Here is a 16,679-nt window from a genome sequence, read left to right as displayed (position 1 = left end):
AGATGAGCAGCGCCTTGAGTCCCTTAAAGGGACACTGAACCCAAATTTTTTCTTTCGCGATTCAGATAAAACATAAAATTTTAAGCAACTTTCTAATTTCCTCCTATTGTCAAATTTTCTTTATTCTCGGTATCTCTATTTGAAATGCAAGAATGTAAGTTTAGATGCCGGACCATTTTTGGTGAACAACCTGGGTTGTCCTTGCTGATTGGTTGATAAATTCATCCTCCAATAAAAAAAGTGCTGACCAGAGCCTGAACCAAGAAAAAAGATGGCTTCTTTTTCAAATAAAGATAGCAAGAGAACAAAGAAAAAATTGATAATAGGAGTAAATTAGAAAGTTGCTTAAAATTGCATGCTCTATTGGAATCACAAAAGAATAATTTAGGTTCAGTGTCCCTTTTAGGGGGATTAGCCACGCTTTACAAGAACATTCATGTTTTCTCCAAGTCTTTTCTTCCTTGTGGAAGAATATGTTAGCTTGTGCCCTTTCTTTAGTAAGTGGTGTGTTATTTGGAGACAGTCTGCTGGGCGACAGTGTCTCCTGGAGGCTGACTCAGTCGAGTCTAGTTCCTGAGGTCTCTAGCAAGGCTTGAGGACTATCTGCGGTCAGGGTCCTTGGGCCTTTTCCTTTTCTTTTTCAAAGTTGTTCTCTGCTTCGGACGAAGCGGGATGTTGTTGGGTAGGGGTTTTCAGGCCTGGTGCCCTCAGAATGGGCCGCCTCTTGTACCCTCCCGTTTTTGCATTCAGTGTCCTCTATTGCTTGGGTATTGTTTTCCCAAAAGTAATGAATGCAGCTGTGGACTCTTTCCATTTATGAAGAAAAACTTAAATTATGCTTACCTGATGATAATTTTCTTTTCTTCAGATGGAAAGAGTCCACAGCTCCCCGCCCGTATTTTTCTGTGGGGCGTCTGTTATTTTTGTTTTTCTGGCACCTTTTCACCCTGATATTTCTTCTACTTTTCCTTGTTCCTTCGGCAGAATGACTGGGGGATGAGGGAAGTGGGGGAGGTATTTAAGGCTTTGGCTGGGGTGTCTTTGCCTCCTCCTGGTGGCCAGGTTCTGAATTCCCAAAAGTAATGAATGCAGCTGTGGACTCTTTCCATCTGAAGAAAAGAAAATGATCAGGTAAGCATAATTTAAGTTTTTTCATTTTGAGAGCTGTGCAGTTTTTTATTAAGCTGGCACGCCTTTTCTAGCAGGGGCAGTCCTGCATGAGCACCATGTGACCGGGAGTGGTCATGTTTATTTCCCGCTTCCGATTCCTGACTGGGTGTCTGCGGAGAGGAGCATCTTCTCTACATGTGTGGGTCATAGGAGGTGGTGAGTGCCCCAGCCATTGGGAGTATAAGGTTCCAGTTGTTTTTTCCTCTTTCGATAATTTAACTTAGAGAGTTATGGAGGATTCTGATATTTTGTAGGGGGATCCCTCCAAGACAGAATTTGATACCAGTATATATTGTGAGGAGGCCCAGGTATCCCAGCCCTCTCAATTGTGTTCTGTATGCCGCAATAGGGTGTTCTCATCAACCAATGTTAGAATGTCAGAGACCACTGAGCCATCCGTCATGTGTGTTCCCTAGATTCTTCTGTTCCTACATATGCAGTTTTCCCGATTTCCGCTCCCCCTTCGCCTTTTAGGGCTTTGTTTCCTCCAGAGGTTACTACACAGTTCCGCCTGGCCATCTCTACGGCCTTAGCGATGCTACCTCTTCCTGCTGCGTGCAAGGGAAGGGTTACTCCAGGTTCTTCTGACCAAGGACCGTCGTGTAAAATGACGATTGGGTCCGATAAGTCCTCTGGGGATGCGGTTTCCTCTGAGGCTTTAGAGGTAGAGCTTCAAGGGTCGGAGTCTACTGACTTGAATCCTCAAACTGCGGAGGGCTTAGCATTTAGATTGGCACTCCTGCATTTACTTCTGAGAGAGGTTTTAGTGATGTTAGAGGTTCCCGGTACTGATCCGTCAGTTGAATCTCTGTCCTCTAAATCAGATAACGATCTTGACTAGTGGAGAGGGATGGAGTTCCTATTCCTTATCATATTGATTTACATTTTGTTTTATTCTTTATTAGAATCCCAGTTCCGAGCTCTATGGGGGGTTTGTGTCGTGTGACAGGCTGGACCTGTTTTTTGTTTGCACACTCCCTTTTCAGCTATCATATTTGGGTGCTTGCCTATTTTCTTTTTGCCTTCTATTCCGAACCGGATAGTTTTCAGTTTTTAGAGCTCTGGGTTGTTATAAAAACTCTTAGAAAGACGTTTCATCACATGGGATTTTTGATACTATTGACTTAAATAGTCAAGATTGTTGTAGACTTCTGGTGGAAGCATCTAGATCTCTGTTCGGGGTCCCCCGATAATTTTGAGACAAAATTTAAGCCCCGGGGCTTATAATCTTTTAATTTGATTTTTCTCAGTTTTTCTAGCATTGCTAAAATTTAAGAATTTCTGTTTAGCTCTGGAGTGTTTTAGAAGATACATCGTATCCTAGATGACAGGCAGTACCTGTTTTGGGTACTAGTGTTAAGTCTGCTCCTTCCTTTTGCAAGAGAGGGAGTTTTTTTTTTCAGCTTCCGGTCCAGGCACATCGGGTTCCTCTATACTAGAGTACAGGCTGGACCTGTTTTAGGTATATCTTGGATGGGCGCTTGATACTGGATCATATGGATTTAGGGGTCCTAGAGGCCGGAGCTAGGCTTTGTTTTTTTGGGCCGTTTTCTCTTCTCTTGATTTTGTCTTTGGCAGAGAGAGGGAAGTTTTTCGGGTGACTTTTGGAGTCATTGTCTCGGTATCTATTGCACTGTGGGAATATTTTCTTCCCACTGTTGGTGTATGATCCAATAAGGGGGGGGGGATTCCCGTCCTAATTGGGTTCTATGACTGTTAAGAAGAGCTTATTAGTTCTCTTTTTTACCTGAGAATGTAAGGTTCTCTCTTCTTTTGTTCAGGTAGAAGGATGTCTTTCCTATTTCATCCTTTTGTGCAAATCCGGTTCTTAGGAACCGTTTCTTCCAGCAAACCTCATTTCTGGTCCTTTTTGGGATCTGGGGTTTAATGTAGCAGTATCCTGCTCCAGAATTTACAGTAGCTTCCGGGTCTTAGCTTTTTGGGTTTTCTTACCGTCGACTGTTAATAGACTTTTAGGGATTTTCTCGTCTCTTTTTGATCCTTAGAGTTGGATCTAGACTTGAGTTTCTGGTGTAGACACCAGGGTATATTATTGGATGCTGTTCTGTCTTACGGACAGGAAGTTTTTTCCTGAGATCTTGCGATATGCCCTCCAGTCCACCTTCTGGTCTTTGTTGGCACTGGAGTGGAGGTTGAGCTGGCCAGCCGAGGCAGTCTCTTCAGCATGGCGTTGTTTCTTTTCTAAATCTGTCTTAACAGACTTATAGGGAATACCAGTTGGGGGAATCAATCCCTTGTCTTCCGTTCAGATCTGTCTGTCTTGAGCGAGTTTCTCTTAGCTCTTCCGGGACGGTTTTGGCTTGTCGCTTCGCTGCCTGTGGGGAGCGAGTGTCCTATGGGGGTCCGTGGATCAGGAGTTCCTTCCGTTTTATTCCTATGGTTCCTCAGCCGAGCATTCTGCTTGAGGATTTAGTCTTCTGGGTTCGTACCAGTTGGGACCTTTCGATGGGTAGATCCCCTTTTGGAAATAGAGAGTTCCTACTGCATAGATGGGAGGGCCTCCTGTTTGGTGGTGGGCGGAGGCCCACTACGGCTGTTTGTCAGCAATCCATTATATGAGCGGGCTCTTCAGGAACGGATGTTCCCTATTATCTTGTCTTGCTTCAAGGGTCGGTATCTGATTGGGAAAGCCGATCAGGCATCCTTACCTATCCCTGGTTTCCTCTTGAGTTCTCAGAGAGATGTGGCATAGTGGTTAGCTCCACCGCTTCTGAAGCAGAAGGTTGGGCTTTGAACCAGGTCAGCTTCTGTTCTTTCTGCCAGAATGTGCTTCTGGTGTCGGATAGCATCCCTAAGAAGATTTTAATCAAGGATCTTCAGACTGAACTATTGGATCCCTCTTCTTTGTGGCCATGTTACTCTTAGTTGGGGATGGTTCAATACTAGCGAAAGCTAGCATCAAGTAAGACTGACTGCTCAATTTATGTCCGAGTTCGTATCTCGGTTAAGGGGGCTTCGACTCCATGGACCTTGTTGCAGGGATCTGCGGGGTCGGGATATTTTTACATCATGGAATCTTATTCCTCTGAGATGGATTGCGAGAGGTCGCTTGGTCTTAGCCTAGAGAGGGGTTTTTGAAAGGCTATGATCCTTTCCGTTGGAGCGTAGTTGGTCCCTCGTCATCTATCATAGGTGTGGAGGACCACCCTTGTAGGGAGGACCTAGATAGTTTTTTTTTTTTTAAGGAGTCTTCTTCATTTCCTCCAGGATGAGCTGGAGAAGGCCCTTCCTAGCGGGTTCTGGCTCGAGCAGTCCTTTTTTGGACAGATAGCTGTCATAACCTGATGGGTAACTTAGCTGCCTAGCATGCGGTAGGTTGCGGGTTGAATCCAGCAGCAGTCCTTACTCCTTGATTGTGGGCTTGCAAGCAGTTTTTCGATTCCATGATTGTTCTTCTGTTCCAGAGGTTCATTGAACTCTCAGGCGTTTCGTTCTTTTAGCTAGGGCACTGCGGTCAGGCCGGTATCTTTATTTGCTCCTTTTTGGAGCTTAGTCTTTATTTTCATGGGTTGCATTGGGTTACTTTTCTACCCGTGCAGGAGGTGGTCTTTAAATTCCTTCTTCAATGATCTCTTCTGTCTGTAGATTGTATTCTACATGCCATGGTCCCTATGTTGCAGTCTTACAATACGTACTCCTTAAAGGAGTTTCCTCTTTATTAAGGCTGTTTATGAGTTTTCTTAGGGTTTTCTCCCTAAGATTATTAGTTTATGTAATTTTCCTTTCTAAATGGAAGAGGGTTTTTCCCCTTTCAGGGAATCTTGCCTTTATGTTCTTTTGGACTATGGAGGCTTAGTTGCCTTCTTAATTGTTAGTGGAGGAGTGTGTTTTCGCTTGACCTAGGAGTCGGTGGGACACTAGCCTCCTCAGAGGTTATGGCTCAGTTCAAGAGCAGTGACGTCGTCTTGGGTCTGTGGCATGAAATCTCTATGGTTCTGATTGTTGGGCGGCTATCTGGTCCTCTTAACATTGTTTTTCTTTTTTTATTACTTCTGTTGAAGCAGCTTCGGGAGCATGGGTTTGTTGCAGGCTGTGGTGCCCTCAGATTTGGGACGCCTCTTCTTTTTCCCTCCCGTTAGCATTCAGTGTCCTGTAGCTTGGGTATAATTTCCCACAAGTAATGAATGCAGCTGTGGACTCTCCCTAAATTAAGAAGGAAAACATAAATTATGACTTACCAGATAATTTCCTTTATTTCGATACAGGGAGAGTCCACAGCTCCCGCCCGTGTTCTCTGATGGGCAGCCCTAAATTTAATTTTCACCCTGATATTTCTCCTACTGTTACCTTGTTCTCTTGGCAGAATGACTGGGGAATGAGGGAAGTGGGGGAGCTATTTAAGCCTTTGGCTGGGGTGTCTTTGCCTCCTCCTGGTGGCGAGGTTCTGTATTTCCCACAAGTAATGAATGCAGCTGTGGACTCTCCCTGTATCGAAGGAAAGGAAATTATCTGACAAGTCATAATTTATGTTTTGCTTTGTTACACACAATCTTTTACAATCCTCTCTAAACATTAAAAAAAATCCTATTATTTATGTGAATGAACATTATTTAAGGGCAGTAAATACTTTGTAATAAAAAATTGCATTGATAATAGAACATAGCATAGTCTGAATGTTATTAGAACAGATTAACACTTCGTTTGATGCAATTGTTTTCTGATGGGCAAACGCCACCCACCACATTCCTTATTTAAGAGTCCAGAAAAGTCAAAAACATTTCCATTGCTTGGCTTCAGCAGAGATAAGATAAACTGCAAATTAGGGACAGAATTTTCAGACTTTAAGTGATGGTAAACCCAAGCGTATAACAAACGCTAGGATTTGCCATCACTAAAAATAAACATCAGTTTAAGTCATTGTTTCGTAAAAAACTGTGTTAAACTCACCCTATCTTTAAGGAAAGTAGATTGCTAACTCCATGGCTTAGGCTGCCCACGGCACAGTGCTTTCTAGACCAATAGTCGTGCGTGTCAACTGACATCCTAGCACGGCTATTGGTCTAGAGGTGGAAACATCACCTCATTTGAAAGCCGCAGAGTTAGCAATCTACTTTCCTTATAGATAGGGTGAGTTTTTTTTAAGTGATGGTGAATCCTAGCGTTTGTTTTACGCTTGGATTTACCATCACTTTAAAGGATCACTCAATGCAGTAGAATTTCATAATTAACAAGTACATAATAAAAAGACAATGAAGTAACACTCTGAATTAAAATAAGTGGTATTTTTTTTTTCAATTTTTTATTTTTTCTCCCATTTTCCGGGCCCCTGTATCATGTGACAGACATCAGCCAATCACAGACTATTATGTATACCCTGTGAGCTTGTGCACATGCTCAGTAGGATCTTGTTCCCCAGAAAGTGTGAATATAAAGACTGTGCAACATTTGGTAATGGAAATAAATCGGAAAGTGTCTTAAAACTGCATGTTCTTTCTGAATAATAAACATTTATTTTGACTTTAGTGTCCCTTTTAAATTACAGGAAACAGTGGCAAAATAAATTATGCAAGTATTATTGCAAAGTTGCTTTATTGTGCATAATTAAGTTTTTGTATATTACAACTTCAAAGTGTTTGCTCTTCATCTAAACTTGGTAATTTTTTCCATGAAATGTTAAGTAGTTATTTTGTTGATCTTGAATGATTAGAAAGGGCATGCCAGTGTAGAACTATTACTCACTGGCAGTTAAGTAGAACTTTCACTGCTTTATTGGTGGGCACTGACGCACCTGAAAAGCAGAATACAGGAACCTGTTTTACAGAAAAAGAACCACAATTACTTGGGTGTACCATTAAATCAGGCTGGAGCTCCTTACTGTTAACATTATATGTGGTTGTTTGTCCCATGTGGCCTTATTTCCTTCCACTGTACTGCAACTTGGAGAAATGTTAAACTAATGTTTAAAGAAAGGTTGTATCGTCGATAGATGAGTATACAGGTTCTTCCTGTTCAAATAGGCATACAACTTTTATCTAACCATCAATATTCTTGTTTTCAATAAAATTATAACTTTTCTAGAATTGGTTGCTCAAAACTTGTCTGCATCTTCTGCATTATGTAGAATAGAGCTTTTATCATAGGGTTAATGCTTTTTTAAATGGTGTTTTTGCACAATTTTATATTTTTGTAATCTATTTTTCCCCCTGTATTTACCCAGGCATATAGCAGTATTTCCATGTAAATTTAGAATCCTTCCTCAATTTATTTTCAATTCACGGGACCCAATCGTTATGGGAGTGATGATGGAAGCCGGGCAACTCAAGCAAGGAACACCAATATGTGTACCTAGTAAAGGTGTAAGTAATTTTCCTAAACATTCAGGCTTTACATTTGTCAGTGATTATAACATATCCTGCATACCTTCTCTTCTAGTTGTAGCCTAAGGAATGTTGTGTAGAATTTATATTCCTTATAATTCATGCTGTACAAGTTTAGTCCTTAAATTAAAGGGACACTAAACCCATTTTTTTTTTTTCTTTCATGATTCAGATAGAGCATGCAATTTTAAGCAACATTCTAATTTACTCCTATTATCATATTTTCTTCATTCTCTTGCTATCTTTATTGGAAAAGCAAGAATGTAAATTTAGAAGCCGGCCCATATTTGGCTCTTAACCTGGGTTGTGCTTGCTGATTGGTGGCTAAATGCACCCACCATTAAACAAGTGCTGAAACAAAAATTGTCTGGCTCCTTAGCTTAGATGCCTTCTTTTTTAAATAAAGATAGCAAGAGAATGAAGAAAAATTGATAATAGGAGTAAATTAGAAAGTTGCTTTAAATTGCATGCTCTTTCTGAATCATGAAAGAAAAAAATTGTGTTTAGTGTCCCTTTAATTACATTGTGGAATAATTTCAATGTGACTAATTGCCCCATACATCTTTCATTATTCATTTGATGATGTATATCTTTTAAATAGTATGCGTGACCATTGCAATAATTCTGAAGTATAGTTAATTATATTTTTGCCTAGTCTTTTATTTAAACATTTAACTTTCCCCGCCATAACGGCATAATTTTCCGCCAATAATACAATTGTTACACCAATAAAGACTACTAGAGAGTGCCAAGACATGAGCAGCATCTCCTGGAAGGGAAATGTTCATTTACAGAAACCTTTCATATAGTACAATATCAATCAATTTTGTTTTTAGTTGGTAGTGTTACATAGTTTTATACTACATGTGACCGGGATGATGTGCACAGTACAGGAAGTGCAAAGGAGCATAAAGGGACATGAAACCCAAAATATTTCTTTTATGATTAAGATAGAGAATACAATTTTAAACAACGTTCTAATTTACATCTATTATCGAATTTGTTTAACTCTTTATATATCTTTTGTTGAAGAAATACCAATGCACATGGGTCAGCCAATCACACGAGGCATCTATGTGCAGCCACCAATCAGCAGCTACTGAGCCTAATTAGATATGCTTTTCAACAAAGGATATCAAGAGAATGAAGCAAATGTAGCTAATAGAAGTAAATTGGAATGTTGTTTAAAATTGCATGTTCCTTCTAAATCATGAAAGAAAAAATGTGGGTATCCTGTCCCTTTAAGTACTGTTATTTGTTCACAATCCGATTTAACATCAAATTAAAAATAAATAAGTTATACATAAAATTATGTATGAGTCCAAATCCCTAAAAAAGTGCGTTAGTGCCAGCACTGCAGTCCCAATGTGTTAGTCTAATCCTTCAGGACTATAGCCTGCAAAAATAACGTGTCCACTGTATTTAATAGCCTACTAAGCTTTTTCAAATTAACATACCAAGAGAATGAAGAAAAATTGATAGGAGTAAATTAGAAAGTTCCTTAAAACACTGAAGGTATATTCAACTCCTTTACTAAAAACAAATGTGTTGATTCATAAAATAAAACAGATTTTGCAAAGAACTTGAGCACAATTTCTCAGTGTAGCCACTGCCCTCAGGGAAATAAGAGAGCTGACATGTTGGCAACTTATGTTGCATTCTGCCTCTTCTGAGCATAGACAAACCTGACTCCCTATTTATAAAATCAGCTCATGTTACTCTAGTCATTTTATGATATCAAGCAAGCTATGCCTTCCTGTAATGACCCCAGCCTCCTTGTAGGGCTGTGACAGGAAGTAATGGACACTTCACAAATGAAGTTTAAAAACAAAAAAACAGTAAAATACATTTAAAATGATTAATAATACACATTGCAATGATTTCTATTAATCCCAAAATATTTCTTTCATTATTCAAAAAGAACATGTTATTTTAAACAACTTTGTAATTTACTAATATCAATTTTTCTTTTGTTCTCTTGGTATTTTTTTTTTTTAAAGCAGGGACATAAACTTATAAGCCAGTGCAATTCATGAGCACTATATGGCAGCAGTTTTGCAAGATTTTTTATCCATTTGCAAGAGCACTATTTCCTGCCATTTAGTGCTCCAGGTGCCTACCTAGGTATCTCTTCAACACAACATACCATGGAAATGAAGTAAATTTGATAATGGAAGAACATTTGATACGTTTTAAAATAATATGCTCTGTCTTAATCACAAAAGAACATTTTGTGGTTCATATCCCTTTGAGTATAAACCACTGCTTAATGTTTTTTTATTACAACAAAGCAGACTGTTTCATAGCCCTTTAAAAAAAAAAATAACAAAAATGACTCCTAAACACAGTAGTGTTACAGCCTTACCTATGCAGATTATAAAATGTCTGCCGTTTACCCTATGATATATTCTTCCTTTTGTTTTTTTGCTAGCTGTTGTACTCACAGAAAAGTACATTTTGAAAGGAAGGGTTTATGTTTTGATGGATGGTTATTGGCTAAGACAGTCCAACTAACACAACTTGCAGCAAGAAATGTTTATATTAAAAAAAATCCTTTATTTTTATTTATCATTCATTGTTGTTTTTTTCTGACAGTTTGTAGAGATTGGAATAGTTACCAGCATAGAAATTAACCACAAACAAGTGGATGTGGCAAAGAAAGGCCAGGAAGTGTGCATTAAAATAGAACCTATTCCAGGAGAGTCACCAAAGATGTATGGAAGGCACTTTGAAGCTACAGATATGCTTGTTAGCAAGGTAACTGTTTATCCAACACCTCCTCTCTAATATGAATCTGATATCTTTAGTTTTCATATAGATGTTAATACAACATTATGCTCAAATTATTACAGTAAAGCTGAAGAAGCTCCCTTTTATAAAATCTGTGAATGACCTTAGTATGGCAAGGCCTTACATTTTTAAACTTAGCAGAAGTTGTGGCTACTTCTGGTCAAGGCTTCTTTTTAAACAGAGGGCAAAATTAGAATTTTACTTTCAGAGCCACTGAGCAAGTTTTAGAAATTGTGTTAGTCCTGTTGTATGCACAATATTGGGCACGCCAACCAAATGACATATTTTGTTGAGGTTCTAAGTGAAAGGAAGTTAACTCTGCAGTGAACAAACTCACTCAGCAGATAAACAGTAACTGCATTAAAATGTACAGAAATATGTTGAATTTAACTGTTTGGATGCATGTGCAAATATTTGGGCACTTTTTAATGCGTAACAAAGGCATTCTAAAACCTTAATGTTTTGCTTTGTAGTTTGTGGAAGATTTTGAGGTGTATTTCAGATCATTGTCATGTTTAAAATTTCCAATCTGTTTTCAGCTTCAGGTGTTTTGCTGACTGTGGGAGATAAGCTTCCAGGATTAGTTGACACTTTATGCTTTATTCTCCTCTACCTTTACATTATTTCATGTGCCACTTGCAGCTACACAACTGCTACACATAATAGATCCACCTCCATTGGGAAGTTGTTCTTTTCTTCAAATGCTTCTCCTTTTTTTCAACAAACAACCCTTCTTTGTAATTTGAATGAAGAGCTATTTTTTACTTTCATTAGACCTCAGGACTTGTTTCCAAAATGCTTCTGACTCAACAGAGCCAGGAGCGGTGTTCTACAAATTTCTACTTTGGCATTAAAAAGCTTTCAAATACTTTGAAGTATAAAGTTGGCACTAAATTAATGTTATATAGTTCGGCACTATGTGCAGAATTATATAACATTGTTTAAGTTTACTGCCCCTTTAAAGGGACACTGAACCCAAATTTTTTCTTCCGTGATTCAGATAGAGATGGCAATTTTAATCAACTTTTTAATTTACTCCTATCATTTTCTTCGTTCTCTTGCTATCTTTATTTGAAAAAGAAGGCATCTAAGCTAAGGAGCCAGTCAATTTTTGGTTCAGGAACTGGACAGCACTTGTTTATTGGTGGGTGAATTTATCCACCAGTCGGCAAGAACAACCCAGGTTGTTAACTAAAAATGGACCGGCATCTAAACTTACATTTTTGATTTTCAAAAAAATATATACAAGGGGAGGAAGAAAATGTGACAATTGGGAGTAAATTTAGAGAGTTGCTTAAAATTGCATGCTCTATCTGAAACACGAAAGAAAAAATTTGGGGTCACTGTGTCCCTTTAAGCAATGCTGCCCAGTGGACCAGTGCACCACTACTCCAGTGCCAGCTAAATGTTCCTGCTGGTCCTTGGTCCTTTGCAGTGGAATGTTGTATTTTTTTGTTAAGTATTTTTCTCTTTCTTGACCAGTCTTTGAACGGATCTATTGAAGATTTTTCTTTATCTCCTGACGTTGATAAGGGAATAGTTTTTTAAAAAAATTTTTAAAATGCTTTATTTACTGTTTAATCTTGTTCACGGCAGAGGTTTGATTGATTTATAGTTTTATTTTTTTTGTCATCGGATGGTGAAAGTCCACGAGCCATCACATGAGACACCCTAACACACAAGAGCCTTCAATCCCTCCCAATTTCCATGTTCCTCAGTCATTTTCTTTAGGAACTACATTTCCCATGATGCTCAGCCAGCTTAAAGTAAAATCCCTTTAAATAGATAAATAATAATAAATATTGCAATGATTTCTATTAAAGGGATAGTAAACCCAATAATTCAGATCGAGCATGCAATTTTAAGCAACTTTATAATTTACTGCTATTATGAATTTTCCTTTGTTTTCTTGCTATCTTTATTTAAAATCCAAAAAGTTAGCAGCAATAAACCCAAAAACAGAAAAAATCCAAAAAGATAGCAGCACCAATCTGTAGTAAATATATAATTTATTGGAACATAACCAAAATGACACATTGTGGTGATGTTCCAATAAATTATATATTTACTACAGAGTGGTGCTGCTATCTTTTTATATTTTATCTGTTTTTGGGTTCATACAGGACCCTATAGTGCGCACCCACTAAACTTTAAAGGTGCTGGACACTGATTGTTTGTTTGGAATTGCAATATCTTTATTTAAAAAGCAGGAGTGTAAAGCTTAGGTGCCAGCCCATTTTTGGTTCAGAACCTGGTTTACGCTTGCTTATTGGTGGCTAAGTGTAGCCATCAATAAGCAAGCGCTATCCAGGGTGCTGAACCTACAATTCTTCGGCTCCTAAGCTTTTCATTCCTGCTTTTTTAAATAAAGATAGCAAGAGAACAAAGAAAATTTAATAGGAGTAAATTAGAGCATGCCTTTTTAAGCAACTTGTTTACTGATACTATGGAGCAAACTGATGCAGCTCAGGCCTCTGATCTGCCAGCTGATCATCTAGAAAGGAGATCCTCTATTTTTACCCCTTCCATTTTGTGTTGTCCTGTTCAGCTTTGTACCTCATGTGCTGAGTCTATTGCTTATCTTAAACAGGGTTTATACCATGTGAAAGCTGCTTCCAGGAGAGTTCATCTGAACTTTTTTCAAAGTTTAAGGATTATATGCACTCAGTGAGGTTTTAACTTGTTTACCTCCAGCTGATAAGCGTAGACGTTTGTAAGGATTTGAAGGTGGTCCTTCTTTAGCCCTTCAGGGATTTACTCCCTTAGGAGTAGCCACACTAATTTACCCATTTATAATGGTGGAGTTTCTGACTCTGAGGATTCTTTTTTCTGAGGATAGTGTCTCTGAGTCTCAGGACCCTGCTATCAATACAGGACGTTTTAATTGCTTTAGAGGAAGAGGAAAATCCTGTTAAAGTCAAGCAACCTGTTAAGAGGATTTATAATTTTTTTAAGGCAGCTCCAAAGCCGCAGTTTCTGAAATAATTCCTAAGGCAGGGCAGACGTCAGGTATTCTTTGTTCCATTCTCAAGTTTATATTTCCTGTCCCTTCTGTTAAAACAGAGATTTGGAAGACTGCTCCTAAGGTAGATGCAGCTATTTCTACTTTGGCCTGACGTACTACTATTCTTTTGGAGGATAGTTACTCTTTTAATGATTTTTTTTTAGATAGAAAACTTGAAGTTTTTCATAGGTGATCATTTCAACTTTCAATTTTTATGTTTAGGCCCGCAGTTAGTGTAGCCTGTGTCGCTGCTGCCACTTCTGTGTGGTGCGATAATGTCTCAGAACTTGTTTCTGGGGAACCCACTCAGAATGAGATTCAGGATCGTATTAATCTCTTGAGAACAGAAAATTCTTTTTATTTGTGAAGCAGCAGTGGAAATGATTTACATCAATGCTAAGAATTTTGCTTTTGATGTTTTTAGCTAGTTGTTTTGTGGCTTAAGTCTTTGTCTGCTGATATGGTTTCTAAACACATACTGCTTTCTTTCCCCTTCCAAGGTAAATCTCTGTTTCGGTCTAGATTGGATGCTATTATTGCCACAGTTACATGGGTTAAGGGAGCTTTTCAGCCCCAGGATAAAAAATATATGGGTAAGCTTAGATCTGCAGGGCGTTTTTGCACCTTTCGTCAATCTAAGTCTCGGAAAGATGCCTCCTCTTTTCAGAGATCTGACTACTCTAAATTATCCTGGAAGTCTAACACTTCTGGGTCAAAACAAACATTCCAAAAAGTCTGCTCCAGTTCCCAAGACCGCATGAAACTGCGGCCCCCATACCAGACCAGTCTCTTGTGGGGAAACAGATTGAGTCTCTTTCAGGAAGCGTAGGCGGTATCTGTTCAGGATCCTGCATCATCAGTTGGGCAGAATGCTATTAATGCAGTATTTCTGCCATACATATTCCAAATGTGGACAATTGGGAGGAAGACTTTCTAAGTCTCTTCACCCAGGGGATTGGTCTGTGAATCAGGAAGTGTTCAACTAAATTGTGAGACATTGATGTCTGCCAGAGAGAGAACTCATGGCCTCCATTTAAATCACAAACTGCCTCAGTATTGTTCGAGTTCTCGGGACTCCCTAGTGTCACCCGGTCGTTCGACCTGATTAACATGTTTCCTTCATTTGTGTTGCTATCCTGGGTGATCGCCACTATAAAGCAGGTACAATCCTCAGCAATTCTAATTGCTTCAGTGTGGACTCGCAGGATATGGTTTGCAGATCTGTTGCAGATGTCCTTGTGACCGCCTTGGAGGCTTCCTCTAAGTAAGGACTTTCTTTCTAATGACACGGTGAGTCCACGGATCATCTAGAATTACTATTGGAATATCACTCCTGGCCAGCAGGAGGAGGCAAAGAGCACCACAGCAAAGCTGTTAAGTATCCCCTCCCTTCCCTCCTAACCCCAGTCATTCTCTTTGCCTACGTTAAAAGCAAGGAGGTGGTAAAGTTTAGGCGTCTGAAAGAAGATTCTTCATTCAAGATTCTATTATTTTAAAGCAGAGCAAGATTGCCCTGCTTCTTCCTGAGGTTTAGCGGTAGCCCATGTCAGTCTCTTCAGTAGAGCAGTGGGGGCTTTTAAGCAATCGGGAACTTGTGGGGTATAATCCTCACTGCGCCTCCCAAGTAGTTGTTGCTGCCCTATCCTGAAAGCCTGATTAGGATTATTCAGTCATACCATGTGAGCTGCCCTGCTGCCGGGCAGATTGATCTTCAGGTAAGTGCCTATTTTTATTTTGTTTAATAGGACAAGAGGAGAATATGGCACTTTATCAGTTAAATACTGTTTTTTGGGACGTTAAACACTATAATCCTATTTGGGGTTAATAGGACTAATGTTGGCAGTATATGCTGGCACTGGGGACGTTAAAACTTTTGGAGAGGCTCAGATGTGTTTTATTTGTTCCGGTTTAATTCCGGACTTTGTCACAAGAGTCGGTGTGTTTTTTCTGTGTGGCAAGGCTCTGGCTTTGATGGATAATGGAGGCCGGTCCCTTTCTAGTTAGAAACGCCCACAAATGGGGCGGGCGGTTTCTCTGAGGCGGTAATTTAGTGTTGCGCGCCTTTCCGGATCATTTCCTGTTAATTCCGGGCCGGAGGGTTATTTACTACATCTCTGCTAGTAGAGGAGTTGTTTTCTCTCAGGAATCATCGCAGCTGTTTTGAACAGCTAGATTTTGAGTCCGGATCGTATTTAGTGTTTAATCCGGTTTCACAGGAGGACAGGTAGGCGCCTCAGCAAGCAGTGCTGAGGTGAGGAGGGGTGTCTAAGGTTTATAGTGAACTGCTGCTTAGCGGTAGTTACAGTCTAAAAGAAAATAGATTTTACTTTTAAAATGAATGTGACAGTAATGTTTTTTTGGTGTTATATTTTTTTTCTAAATAAATAAAGCAGTTGCGTTTGTTTTGTTTGAACATTGGGTAAAGATGGATCAAGAGACCCTGCAAAATGTTACATGCAGCTTATGTTTTGACTCTAATGTGGAACCCCCAATCCCTTTTTGTTCCTCATGTATTGAAAGAACATTAAATTACAGGGATAGACTTTTTGATTCTGAGCCATCATTAGCTAAGGCGGATGCTGTTCAGGGGTCCCCTGTTCAAGATATGCCGCAACTTTCTCCTCAAGTGTCACAAACTTTATCGTCTACACATGCAGTGCCCTGCGCTTCCTCTCTCACTCCGGTTGGAGTTACGTTGCAAGACATTGCTACCCACATATCTTCCGCGGTAAGTGGTGCGCTGTCTGCCTTCCCCATGCTGCAGGGAAAGCGGAAGAGGAAATCTAAGGAATCAGTAAATAAGGTTTCTGACACAGTTGTAGCTATCCCGGTTGTTCCTTCCCAGAAGTCTGAGGAGGCAGATACTTTGGTAGCATCTGAGGGTGAAGACTCAGACACTATAATACCTTCTGCTGATGCTGAAGTTGTATCCTTCAGGTTTAAGCTAGAACACCTCCGGTTGTTACTTAAGGAGGTTTTGGCCACCTTGGACAACTCCGACATGACTGTTGTAGTCAATCCTAAGAAGTCTAGTAAGTTAAACAAATACTTTGACGTTCCTTCCTCGGTGGAGGTTTTTCTGGTTCCAGAGCGGGCTACAGAGATTATTGCCCGGGAATGGGAGAGACCGGGTATCCCTTTTTCTCCATCCCCATTTAGAAGATGTTTCCAATAGCTGACTCTATCAAGGAGTCTTGGCAGACGGTCCCAAAAGTTGAAGGGGCAATTTCCACTTTGGCTAAGAGAACCACTATTCCCATAGAGGATAGCTGTTCGTTTAAGAATCCTATGGATAAGAAGTTGGAAGGGTTATTAAAAAAGATGTATGTACACCAGGGTTTACAATGGCAACCTGCGGTGTGTATTGCTACCATCAC

At 39.6% G+C, this 16,679-nt stretch overlaps 1 protein-coding gene across 1 annotated transcript in view; it reads left to right on the top strand.

Moving 5' to 3' along the window:
• EIF5B (eukaryotic translation initiation factor 5B) overlaps nucleotides 1-16,679 on the top strand; it is a 411,763-nt gene that overhangs the window by 383,818 nt on the left and 11,266 nt on the right. The window contains exons 22-23 of the mRNA XM_053707685.1: nucleotides 7,349-7,487; nucleotides 10,104-10,265. Of these exons, the coding sequence (XP_053563660.1) occupies nucleotides 7,349-7,487; nucleotides 10,104-10,265 (301 nt within the window). The remainder of the gene's footprint in view (nucleotides 1-7,348; nucleotides 7,488-10,103; nucleotides 10,266-16,679) is intronic.

The sequence above is a fragment of the Bombina bombina genome, chromosome 3 (assembly GCF_027579735.1).
Source record: "Bombina bombina isolate aBomBom1 chromosome 3, aBomBom1.pri, whole genome shotgun sequence".
Classification (NCBI taxonomy): Eukaryota; Metazoa; Chordata; class Amphibia; order Anura; family Bombinatoridae; genus Bombina; species Bombina bombina.
Note: the sequence above shows the minus strand (reverse complement) of the source record. Positions and strands in the feature narration are given on the sequence as shown.